The 13,525-nt window shown below is 44.5% G+C and overlaps 1 protein-coding gene across 1 annotated transcript in view; it reads right to left on the bottom strand.

Annotated features, from left to right (window-relative positions):
- The window catches only part of LOC141476559 (ubiquilin-1-like), a 37,903-nt gene extending 24,670 nt beyond the window's left edge, over positions 1-13,233 (bottom strand). The window contains exon 1 of the mRNA XM_074165250.1: positions 13,017-13,233. Coding sequence (XP_074021351.1) covers positions 13,017-13,163 — 147 coding nt within the window. The 5' untranslated portion in view covers positions 13,164-13,233. The remainder of the gene's footprint in view (positions 1-13,016) is intronic.
- Between the last annotated feature and the right edge of the window lie 292 nt (positions 13,234-13,525).

Raw genomic sequence — 13,525 nt, forward strand, 5'->3', positions numbered from 1 at the left:
GGGCCACCTACAGAAAAAGAGGGCTCCATCACATGTAACAGTTAACTTAAGAAAACAAACGCCATAACTCCAAACATCCCCCCCTTCCTCCCCACAGCCTTTATTGCCACACGTGACATCATATGGTATGAGATATCTGGTCAGTTGGGGTCATCTGTCCCAGCTGTGTCCCCTCCCAACTTCTTATGCACCTACAGCTTACTCACTGTGGGGGCAACATGAGCAGCAGCAAAGGCCTTAACTCTGTGTAAGCACTGCTCAGCAACCACTAAAAAACCTGTGTTATCAATACCTTTCATCACAAATCCAAAACATAGCCCCCATACTAGCTACTATGAAGAAATTTAACAGTATCCCAGCCAAAAACAGTACAAATAAACGTTCCATTGCAACATAAAACCAATGTCCAAGCGGAGACCAGTTACAGGTGGCATTCCTCAGGGGTCAGTACTGGGACCGGCGCTGTTTAACATCTTTGTCAGCGACATGGACAGTGGGATAGAGTGCACCCTCAGCAAGTTTGCAGATGACACCAAGCTGTGTGGCACGGTCAACATGCTGGAGGGAAGGGATGGAGACATGGCTGGAGGGAACCTGGACAGGATTGAGAGGTGGGCCCAAACAAACCTCATGAAGTTCATCAAGGCCAAGTGCAAGGTCCTCCACCTGGGACATGGCAATCCCAAGGACAAATACAGGTTGGGAAAAGAATGGCTGGAGTCATAGCAGCCTTCCAGTACCCCTCTTTCAGTTTAAAACCATTACCCCTTGTCCTATCGCTACACTCCCTCATAAAGAGTCCCTCCCCATCTCTCCTGTAGGTATTGGGGGTATATATACCTGTAGGTATTCCCCCCTCAAAGGGGGAAGAGGGTCTTTGCCCAAGAGATTTCGGGGTTGATCGACAGGGCTTTAAACTAGATGTTGTTTAGCATTGCTTGAGATCAGCTCCCTTGTCATAACAGAGCTAGCTTATGCTAGGATGCTTTCCGTAGAGCACAAGACCTCTTGATCCCCAGGTGTAAGAAATCAAGCAAGAAAGGGAAGAGACCAGCATGACTGAGTCGGGACCTGCTGGTCAAACTAAAAGGCAAGAAGGAACTGCACAGACAGTGGGATTGAGTGCACCCTCAGCAAGTTTGCCGACAACACCAAGCTGTGTGGCGCGGTTGACACGCTGGAGGGAAGGGATGCCATCCAGAGGGACCTGGACAGGTTTGAGAGGTGGGCCCATGCGAACCTCATGAAGTTCAACCAGGCCAAGTGCAAGGCCCTGCACCTGGGTCACAGCAATCCCAGGCACAAATACAGGTTGGGAAGAGAATGGATTGAGAACAGCCCCGAGGAGAAGGACTTGGGGGTGTTGGTGGATGAGAAGCTCAACATGAGCTGGCAGTGCGCGCTTGCAGCCCAGAAAGCCAACTGCATCCTGGGCTGGATCAAAAGCAACGTGGCCAGCAGGTTGAGGGAGGTGATTCTACCCCTCTACTCTGCTCTTGTGAGACCCCACACCTGGAGTACTGCGTCCAGCTTTGGAGCTCCCAATGTAAAGAGTACACAGACTCTGAGCAAGTCCAGAGGAGGGCCACAAAGATGATCAGAGGACTGGAGCACCTCTCCTAGGAAGACAGGCTGAGAGAGTGGGGGGTTGTTCAGCCTGGAGAAGAGAAGGCTCCGGGGAGACCTCATAGCAGCCTTCCAGTACCTGAAGGGGGCCTACTGGAGAGATGGGGAGGGACTCTTTGTCAGGGAGTGTAGTGATAGGATGAGGGGTAATGGTTTTAAATTGAAAGAGGGGAGATTTAGATTAGATATTAGGAAGAAAGTCTTTACTGTGAGGGTGGTGAGGCACTGGAACAGGTTGCCCAGGGAAGTTGTGGATGCCCCATCCCTGGAAGTGTTCAAGGCCAGGTTGGATAGAGCTTTAAGCAACCTGGTCTAGTCAAAGATTTCCTTGCCCGCAGCAGGGGGGTTGGACTAGATGATCTTTAAGGTCCCTTCCAACCCAAACCATTTTATGATTCTATGATCTATAGCACACTTCACTTTTTTCTGAGGTAGAGGTTAGAGAATCATTTACGTATCTGTCCAAAAGAATTCTGAAAACCATTTTCAATACAAGTATGGGGGTTTTTGTTTAAATTGTATCTAATACGCTGCTTCTAAAAAAAGAAAATTTCAAAAGATTAATACAATTCAGTCTTCAGCATCACCCTATCTCTGCCAGTACTGGAAAAGCCCAAGCTGAAGTTTGACACAAATCACTACTAGTTGTATTACAAAATAAAGTTGGGGGTGGAAGAGGACTTTTTACCATCCTCTGCAGGCAAAGATTCCTCTTCATTATTCTTCATCTCTCACAGTTAACCATAAATAAACTGCAAGACCATTACCCTATAGTGAATGGAAAAAAAAAAAAGCTTCTTTAAATTCAAACAGTGAAAGGACAAGAGTTATGACTAGCAATTGCATTCTTATTCCCACAGGTCTTGTCTGTGTAGCTTTAATAGGACTCCATCACTCTTATTGGCAACAAAGAGTTTGGGAATTAGGTGCTCCAGTGCATTTAAGTGTCACTTTTATGACAATGGGATGTTCTTTGATGAATATAACCTGTTAGAGAGGGATGGAATCCACCTGTCTAGAAGAGGCAAGGGAATTTTTAGCAGCAGGCTGGCCAACTTGGTGAGGCGGCCTTTAAACTGAAGGACTCGGGGGGGAAAGGTGGGGGGTGTCCAAAACAGCAATGCTCATGCCATCGCATCCAACCTGGGAATAAGCCAGGACAACCAGAGCAGTGACAAATGTTCCTTAGCTGATTCCCAAGATGAGATCCAGAAGGCCAACCACCTCAAGGATGTATATGGCTATAGTGGATCCTCTTGCTCCCCTCCAGGAAAACCCTCACGCTCGACTGCCTCTCTGAAATGCCTGTACACCAATGCACACAGCATGGGGAATAAACAGGAAGAACTAGAGATCTGTGTGTGGTCGCAGGGCCATGATCTCATTGCAATTACAGAGACATGGTGGGATAGCTCGCATGACTGGAATGCTGTCATGGATGGCTACCTACTTTTTAGGAAAGACAGGCCAGCGGGGCATGGTGGTGGAGTTGCTCTCTATGTGAGAGAGCAACTGGAACGTAGCAAGCTCTGCCTAGGGGTGGATGAAGAACGTGTTGAGAGCTTGTGGGTAAGAATTAAGGATCAGGCTAATATGGGAGACACTGTTGTGGGTGTTTACTACAGACCACCAGATCAGGAAGTCGATGAGGCCTTCTACAGACAGTTGGAAATAGCCCCATGATCACAGGCCCTGGTTCTCATGGGGGACTTCAAGCACCCCTGACATTTGCTGGAAAGACAACACAACCAGGCACACACAGTCCAGGAGGTTTCTGCAGAGCATTGGTGATAACTTCTTGACACAGGTGGTGGAAGAGCCAATGAGGAGAGGTGCTCTGCTGGACCTTTTGCTGACAAACAAAGAAGGTCTGGTTGGGGATGTGAAGGTTGGGGGTAGCCTTGGCTGCAGTGACCATGAGATGGTGGTGTTCAGGATCCTGCGTGGAAGAAGCAGGGCAAAAAGTAGAATTACAACCCTGGACTTCAGGAGAGCTGACTTTGGCCTCTTCAAAGACCTACTTGGAGGAATCCCATAGGTTTGGAGGGTAGGGGGATCCAGGAGAGCTGGCTAATATTCAAGCACCACTTCCTCCAAGCTCAAGATCAGCGCATCCCTATGAGTAAGAAATCAATCAAAGGAGGCAGGAGATCTGCATGTGGAAAAAGGGACCAGCCACTTGGGAGAAGTATAGGAGTGCTGTCAGAGTATGCAGGGATGCAACAAAGAAGGCTAAGGCCCACTTGGAACTAAATCTCACAAGGGATGTCAAGAACAATAAGAAGGGCTTCTTCAAGTACATCAGTAGCAAAAGGAAGACTAGGGAAAATGTGGACCTGCTGCTGAATGAGGTGGGTGCCCTGGTGACAGAGGATGCAGAGAAGGTGGAGTTACTGAATGCCACCTTTGCTTCTTTACTGCAGTCTTTACTGCTAAGGTTGACCCTCAGGAACCCCAGACCCTGGAGGTAGGAGAGAGAGCCTGGAGTAAGGAAGACTATCCCTTGGTTGAGGAAGACTGGGTTAGAGATCATTTAAGCAAATTCGACACCCACAAATCCATGGGCACCAATGGGATGTACCCATGAGTGCTGAGGGAGCTGGCAGATGTTGCAAAGCCACTCTCCATCATCTTTGAAAGGTCCTGGAGAACATAAGGACTGGAGGAAAGCCAATGTCACGCCAGTCTTCAAAAAGGGCAAGAAGGAGGATCCAGGAAACTACAGGCCAGTCAGCCTCACCTCCATCTCTGGAAAGGTGACGGAACAGCTCATTCTGGATGTCACCTCTATACGAGCAGGGAGGACAACTAGTTCAATTTTCTTTACTCTAAACGGAACTTTAAGTGGCAATCCAGTACGCATCATCTCAGTGTCTCAAATTTAACGTATGCAACTGACAGCAAATGAAGGAAGGGAAAGGAGACAACAATGGGAATTCATACATATTAAGGCAGTTGTAAGACAAGAAACTTTGGAGTAGTTAAATCTTCAGTTTGTGCAACTGAACTAGATAATGCTATCAGTAAACTAGAGATAATGCTTGTCCCAGTTTGAAGTAAAACAGAACCAACTTTCTGTTTAGTAATTTTACATTTTAGCTAGGCCTCTTCTAACTGTCTGAAATTAATGGCATATTGTGGAGAAAACTGCTCGTTCTCAGAGTGATAAGACCAATGTTTGTACTTTATGCCAAGGAATGGTATGCAGAGAGGCCCTTGCGTAAAGGGGTCACATCTGTGGGGAGGAGTGGACAGGACGGGTGACCCAAAACTGACCAACTGGGGTATTCCATCCCATCTGCCCCATGCTCAGTATAAAGGCTGAGGGATCAAAGGGTCAACTCTCTTTCTTCAATGGCCGACATCCAAAGAGGACTCTGTCTGTTCATCTGCCTTTGATCCCGATCCGTGTGTTCCTGACTCTAGAGCTGGAACCTAGTTTCCATCCGTCGCTGAGTCCAGTCTGGGACTTCCCCAGTGCCTGCCGGTGACGTGACTGTCATCCTGGGAGCTTGATACGGTTTTGTATATATTGTATCTATTTCATTATTTTCTTCTTTATTTTTATTTTAATATTAATTCTTCATTAAAGTAGTTTAGCTCATTCTAAACTTGTAAATCTCCTTCTCTTCCTCTCCTCTCTTTTGGGGGTGTGTGTGTGTGTGTGTGTGTGTGTGTGCGCGTGCATTTGTCAGTCTGGTTTTGGTAAATTTGGCTGAAACCACAACAATGCTTTATAATAGTTTGGCACTTCGGGAAACCAGAAGCAGGTAAAGTTCAAAGTCTTGCCAGCTAGCTGGGAATGATGAACATTTCCATAAAATTCTCCTACTGCACTAACTCTTCCCTTTTTATTAATATGTAGATACTACAAACAATGGTTTCAGCCAATTTGTTTTACTGTTCAAAAATTCAAGCTTGACTTCATTGCAACAGTACTAGCCATTACAATGTCACAAACGTGTTCAGTTTTAGCCAAACATAAAAAAGGGCTTGAAATTGTAGAAAAGTAATGTTTCTCCATACCTAGTACCTAACATGTTCACAGAAACTAGTTGATTGTACTGCTCTAGTAACTGAATACAATAGCAATAATGTAAAAAGTGATATCAATTTTTGACATAATAGGGGCATCAGTGAGAAGAAAACATGGGAGCATTAAGACAGAAATACACAATTATCATGTAGATGGACAGAGGCCTAGTTTCCCCAAGAAAGAAAAAAAAAAGCATTAACTGAAGTGAATTAATTCAAGGTCCTAAAAGCATATGCTCCTAAAAGCATAAAAACGTGTCAATTTGACATGAATTAGAGCAGATCTGAAGCTAGTCTTGAAGTGCTTTGCCTGCATTACCATTTCACCTCAAGTTAACTACTTTCTATTAACAACTCCCCTCTTTTTTTTTTTTTGGGGGGGGGGGAGAGGTGGTGGTGGTGTGTTTGTTGTTGGTTTTGGTGTTGTTTTTTTTTTGTTTTGTTTGTTTTTTTTTTAAGGACAGGAACAGTATAGGTTTTTTTACCCTGAGAATGTTTTAGTGGCACTCTACCACTTCTTGTTTACACACTCAAAAATTTCCATACCAAATATTCCTCAAATTCACATGATCTTAAAACCCAATCCCAATACTCTTAACAACAGAACTCTGCTCTTTTGTTCCACAGTAGCAGAAGAGGACAAGCTCCACAAGTCAAGCTAGAACTTACTACACCTGCTCAACTTGATTGCCTCTGAAGGTTTTTGACATGCATAGGTGATGCAGTCTGTTGATTCACAGTTTGAGGGGGAAGCAAGGAGAATCCAACTTGCACTCGTAGCTGAGCTAATTTTAGTAAAAATTTTTGTCACTGAACAAAGCCAATATGTTTGTGTGCACATGAAGTAGAACAGCTGACTAAAAAGGAGACACTTCTGTACAGTCACTTTGCAGAGCAGATCCATACTTTAAACATTAGAATAGAAAAGTTCAGTTGGAAGGGACCTACAACAAATCATCTAGACCAACTGCCTGAAAACTTCAGGGTGGACCAAAAGTTAAAGCATGCTATTAAGGGCATTGTCCAAATGCCTCTTAAACACTGACAGGCATGGGGCATCGACCACCTCTCTAGGAAGCCTGTTCCAGTGTTTGACCACTGTTTCCTAACATCAAGTCTGAACCTCTCCTGGATACCAGGGAGAAGAGATCAGCACCTCCCTCTCCATTTCCCCCCCCAGGAAGCTGTAGAGAGCAATGAGGTCAGCCCTCAGCCTCCTTTTCTCCAAACTAGACAAATCCAGAGTCCTTAGCCGCTCCTCATAGGACATGCCTTCCAGTTAGATAATGTTAACTTATTAACATCTGATAAGTTGGCACAGGAAGGTCCCATTTAAAAAAAAAAAAAAATAGTAGTTATCCTAGGTAAAGTAGAAAAATCTTAAAACCAAAATTGTCATCTTTTAATATTTTACCATCATGTAATGATTCAATAGCTTTTTGCTGACTCAAAGTATGCCATCAAAACCAGCAACTATAGTAGCATTAATGCCCATTCACATGACAAAATGCTGTGAAAGAAAACAAAAATAAGAGGATACTTTCCCAATTCCTCTCAACCTTGGTTTAATATAAGACACATTTAAAAAAAAATAAATTACATTAACAGACCTAAAGGAATTAAACACCTAACTCCCACTGAAAACCAATGTAAAACAGGCTCCTAAAACTATGACTGCTTTGAAAATATTATCTAGATGACAATAAAAAAAAGCAACAAAATTGCTGACTCTTCCCAAACTGTTTTGAACACAGCATAGGACTTTTGACACCACCTATGGTTTACAACAGATGAAGCACAGCTAGAAAGCTCACCCAAAGCCTTTTCAGTCTTTCATGACTTGTCAGTTACTATCTTCCTGTGCTTAGAAGTCAGCCCTTGCCAACTATGCATGCTAATCACGCAACCAAATTGTTTCCTCAAACCTTTGCAATCAAACCAAATCTTTAAAAAAAAGTTATTTCAAGAAACAAATTCAAATTCTTGATGAGTTTACAAAGCGTAGTCCAGAATAGAAAACCGAGATAGTGCTATCTAGTGGAAAGAAGACTCATGTTCTAGCCAGTTAAGCAAACCACTCCAGTCCTCTATACTTTGACTTTGGAGGACGGATTCGCAATACTTCCTTTCTCCGTAAAAGCACTTCACAAACCACGGATGGAAACAGAACAAGTCTGATCCAAACAACTCTCTTGGATTGGAAAGGGATATAAAAAGGATTATGTGTAAATAGTGATTCTTGCAGCAGAGCTGTGTTTTGATAACAGAATCACACAATCACAGAATGATATGGGGTTGGAAGGGACCTCTGGAGATCATCTAGTCCAACCCCCCTGCCAAAGCAGGTCCACCTAGAGCAGGTTGCACAGGAACGTGTCCAGGCGGGTTTTGAATGTCTCCAGTGATAGAGACTCCACCACCTCTCCGGGCAGCCTGTTCTAGTGCTCTGCCACCCTCAAAGTAAAGAAGTTCCTCCTCATGTTTAGATGGAACTCCTTATGTTTAAGTTTGTGCCCATTTCCTCTTGTCCTGTCCCTGGGCACCACTGAAAAAAGACTGGCCCCATCTGCTTGACACCCACCCTTTAAGTATTTATAGGCATTGATTAGATCCCCCCTCAGTCTTGTCTTCTCCAGACTAAAAAGACCCAAGTCCCTCAGCCTTTCCTCATAACAGAGATGTTCTAGGCCCCTAATCATCTTTGTAGTCTTCTGCTGTACCCTCTCCAGCAGTTCCCTGTCCTTCTTGAACTGGGGAGCCCAGAACTGGACACAGTACTCCAGGTGGGGCCTCACCAGGGCAGAGTAGAGGGGCAGGATAACCTCCCTCGACCTGCTGGTCACACTCTTCCTGATGCACCCCAGGATGCCATTGGCCTTCTTGGCCACAAGGGCACATTACTGCCTCATGGTCATCCTGCTGCCCACCAGGACTCCCAGGTCTTTTTCCTCAGAGGTGCTCTCCAGCAGGTCAGCCCCCAACCTGTACTGGTGCATGGGGTTATTCCTCCCCAGGTGCAGCACCCTACACTTGCCCTTGTTGAACTTCATCAGGTTCCTCTCTGCCCAACTCTCCAGCCTGCCCAGGTCTCGCAGTATGGTGGCACAGCCTTCTGGTGTGTCAGCCACCCCTCCCAGTTTTGTGTCATCAGCAAACTTGCTGGGGGTACACTCTATCCCTTCATCCAGGTCATTGAGGAATACATTGAAGAGGACCGGACCCAGTACTGACCCCTGGGGAACACCATTTGTTACAGACCTCCAACTACATTCTATGCCCCTAATAACAACCCTCTGAGCTCTGTCTTTCAGCCAGTTTTCAATCTACCCTACTGTCCATTCATCTAACCCACACTTTCTAAGCTTACCTATGAGGATGCTATGGGACACGGTGTCAAAAGCCTTGCTCAAGGTAGACAATATCCACCGCCCTCCCCTCATCTATCCATTCAGTCATGCCATTGTAGAAGGCTATCAGATTAGTCAGACATGATTTCCCCTTGGTGAATCCGTGTTGACTGCTTCTGATAGTTTTCATTTCCTCCATATGCTTTGAGATAACCTACTGTATTGGGTTTGCATGGCAAGCTTTTGGTAGCTGGGGGGGGCTTCTGTGAGATGATGTCAGAAGCTGTCCCCGTGTCTGATAGAGCCAATGCCAGCCTACTCCAAGATGGACATGCCGCTGGCCAAAGCTGAGCCAAGCAGCAATAGTGGTAGCGCCTCTGTGATAACCTGTTTAAGAAAGGGTAAAAACCGCTGCGCAACAGCAGCCGCGAGAGGAGTGAGAATATGCGAGAGAAACAATTCCGCAGATGCCAAGGTCATTGAAGAAGGAGGGGGAGGAGGTGCTCCATGTGCCAGAGCAGAGATTCCCCTGCAACCTGTGGAGAGGGCCATGGTGACACAGGTTGTCCCCCTGCAGTCCATGGAGGTCAACAGTGGAGCAGATATCCACCTGTAGCCTGTGGAGGACCCCACACCAGAGCAGGTGGATGAGCCCGAAGGAGGCTGTGACCCTGTGGAGATCCCATGCTGGAGCAGGCTCCTGGCAGAACCTGTGGCCCCATGGGGAACCCATGCTGGAGCAGTCTGTTTCTGAAGGACCACACTCTATTCAGTGGGCCCATGCTGGAGCAGTTCATGTAGAACTGCAGTCAGTGGGAAGGACCCATGTTGGAAAAGTTCATGGAGGACTGTCTCCTGTGGATGGGACCCCATGCTGAAGCAGGGGAAGAGCATGAGGAGGAAGAGATGTGTGATGAACTGACCACAACCCCCATTCCCCATCCCCCTGCACTACTTGGGGTGAGGAGATAGAGAAAACTGGGAGTGAAGTTGAGCCCAGGAAGAAGGGAAGGGTGGGGGGAAGGTGTTTTAAGATTTAGGTTTTTATTTCTCATTATCCTACTCTGATTTGATTGGTAATAAATTAATTTAATTTTTCCCAAGTCTAGTCTGTTTTGCCCATGACGGTAATTGCTGAGTGATCTCTCTGTCCTTCTCTTGACCTGCTAGCTTTTCGTTATATTTTCTCTCTTCCCCTGTCCAGTTGAGGAGGGGAAGTGATAGAGAGGCTTTGGTGGGCCCCTGGTGTCCAGCCAGGCTCAATCCACCACAACAGACTAAATGAAGAAGGTAAAATTGCTTTTAATGGAACCGGTTTCAACACCTCATCACTCAAATAATTCAAGTCATTCACTAAGAAGGACAGCAATGCACAAGTAGCCCATAACATGACTGCTCACCCTCTCTGTGTATATAAATTTTACCAAAACACACTGTTAAGTCAAGCGCACAGAACCCACAAAATAAAACAAAGGAAAAAAATGAAAGACAGCTGAGCTGAGTCTCCTTTGTAGTGGGATTTTAAATCAGCAGGCTTATAGGTATTCATCTTTACCTACCATAAATAGAAGTCTTTGTATAGAGCAACGTATGGGCCTGCAAGCTCAGTATCATACCAAGTCAAGAAAGCAAATATTTGCTCTTTGTCCTAATACTGAGCCAAGCTGTGCTCAACATAATCAAATAAGTTCTGTGGAAAATAAAGACAGATGGAGTGACGCTTACAATCAACTGACCTCCCAGGACAGTTTGGTACTTGAGGGTTATTTTCCATTCTAACCTACATACTGCCTGTTCTTAGAGGCACAAGATAGGATCAGCAATAACAAAGTCTATGTTACTGAACATAGGCTTTATGTTTCTAACATAGGCAAATCTTCCTCAGCTTTGAACGGTTGCAAACTTACATCAATGGAGCAACATAAAATACACTTTGTATAGCCCTAAATTTTTCCCAAATAACCCAAAATATTTATCTAAAAGTCTTAGAGTTTTGGTTTAGCTGTATTCTGAAGTGACTACAAACGAGAGCAAGTCACTAAGTCGTAATATTAGCTACAGGAACACACAGAAAAATAAAAGCTATTCAGTTATACGAGTTTAGGCCTTCCCCCCCTAATAGGGTAGACATTGCCAGCTTGCCTATACCAACAGAATAACCCACTTGCTGATCTATTAATAACCATTATGCTAACAGTTATTATTAAATTATTACTAGCATGTTAATAAAATTATTAATATTATACTAATAAATGAATAACATTAATAATTGATATAATATTGATAATAACCATTGTGCTAATATATTGTTATTATGCTATATGCTTATTATTAACAACAACTTATTTTGACAGTTTAAGAAAAAACAGCCAATACTAGTCACACTACAGTCTTGCTTATTTTTTTCTGCTAGCCATAACTTTGCCCAGGAATCAAAGCAAATGGCAGACCCACAGGGGCAGCAGCAGTCTTACTTCACAGGAAGATTCAACAGCAAATCTAATCTGTTAATATCAGCTCAAAGGGATACCAAAACAATATTTAAAGTTTAAGATATCTATAGACGATGAAGACACCTTAAAGCAATATGTTCTATTAATCACTTAAATTTTTATGATTGTTTCCACTAAAAAATTATGGCTTTGTTAGCTTGTATAACTATTTCAGTTTTTAAGACAACCATCTACTAGAAAAACCTGATATTCCCATTGGGACTCACATTTGAAGTCATGTCGTTAAAGTTAGATATATTACAAAATCACATCTTAAATGTGTTTGTTTATAATTTCTGAAGTCCCCAATATTATTGCAATCAATAAATGTGACCGACCTGTTTTATAAAAATCAAAATGCAACTACAAAGAAATTTACAATTAGGTGGCGCAAGAGTCTGTAAAATATATAGAGCCAGCACCCTGGCTAGAAGATCACTCAGAGCTTTTTAACTCACAGTTTTGCATTTCCCCTCTGAAAACATGTGTCTTCTGATTCATCAGCAACTAATGATTTAAAGCTCCATTTCTATACATCACTTGCACTCTTACATACGTAACCATTTTTTTGGTGAGGTTTGCAGTTACCAACTGCACAAAAAAATAACATGCATACATTGAATTTCAGGGAAATTTTATAGAAAATTAAGTACACTCTGAATCTCCTTCAGGGAACTTCACTTTTTCAAGTATTTTAGCACAGCAATACCTACATCCTTCACAAGTAAGAGAGACTGGCTTTATAAATATACGCCTTATGCTTTGACCACACCTTTCCTATGACTTGTAGCCTCCTAATCTAAACAAATTCGGTGCTGGTAAATACGCACATGGAAGGCCTCCAAAATACTGAAGTGCTGCAGGAAATAGTGTTAATGATTCAGTAGGTGCCACTGTTTCTCTTGGACCAAAAGCACAATGAGATACTAACTTCCATAAAAACTTAGAAAAAATACCCTAACAATTCAGAGTTATCAGACACTAGTACACTGAAGCACAGCAGAAGCTGTGCTTTATTTGTAGTGAAAGTTTTATACAGTCTAAAGACATGGCTTTTCTAAAATTAAGAGATCTTTGCCATAGCCTACTCACGGTTTCTAAAGCCAATTTTACATCAAGATAATTATTGGCACTGCCACGTAGGTGATTGCATATGTTTTATGCAGTTGTACTAGTTAGCCAGCGAGCCTCCTACTGCCAGACTGAGTCAGCTCAGCAGGGCAAGTCAGAATTATGAAACGAGCTACATCCACCTCCCAGGCCTGCTCTCAGCATCGCAACAGGGAGGAGCCGTGGAGGAGACGACGCAGAAGGTTTCTTCACCGCTCCCGATAGCCTCAGTTAGCAGCAGCCCTCCACAAGGCCGGGCCAGCCCCGATACTCGCCCAGCACAGCCGAGAACAGCTCGGACAAGCAGAAACTGCTTTGTCATCGCGAAGGGCCCTCACCCTCCAGTGTGGGAGGCGGAAGCCACAGGGCACAGCTCTTTTCCCTAGCTGCGCCCCCAACCCCTCACCTGCTGGATGCTGCTGGTCTCAGGCACAGCAAACTCTTCTTTCTCCTTAGGAGTCTTCACCGTGATTTTGATGATCCGCGGCTGGGCAGCAGCGGAGGACTCAGAAGAGCTGTGGGCCCCCGCAGAGCTTTCTGAGCTCTCTGACATGACGAGTGGGGCCTGAGTCGCTCCAACCGCACAGTTCCAGGCAAGTCCTCAACACTGCGGCCTCGCTCCCAAAGCGGCGGACGGAAACAACCCAGCCCACCCACGGCGCGCACTGATGACGCCCTGAACCGGGGAAGTTACTAGAAAGGGGGAGCTGTCTCCCAAGACGTGGGTTCGCCTTCGGCGCGCTTGCGCGCTAGGGGTGGTATTTTAAATCTTAAAAAGAGGCAGTGACAAATAGTTCTTTAAACTATCATATGGAATTTTTAATTTTTTTTTCGGGTATAGTCAGCTGACTTCAGTACTCTGAAGTTCCAAGTAAATACATTAAAAATGTTATTATGACTTTTACAATATTAAAG

The sequence above is a fragment of the Numenius arquata genome, chromosome W (genome assembly GCF_964106895.1).
Source record: "Numenius arquata chromosome W, bNumArq3.hap1.1, whole genome shotgun sequence".
Classification (NCBI taxonomy): Eukaryota; Metazoa; Chordata; class Aves; order Charadriiformes; family Scolopacidae; genus Numenius; species Numenius arquata.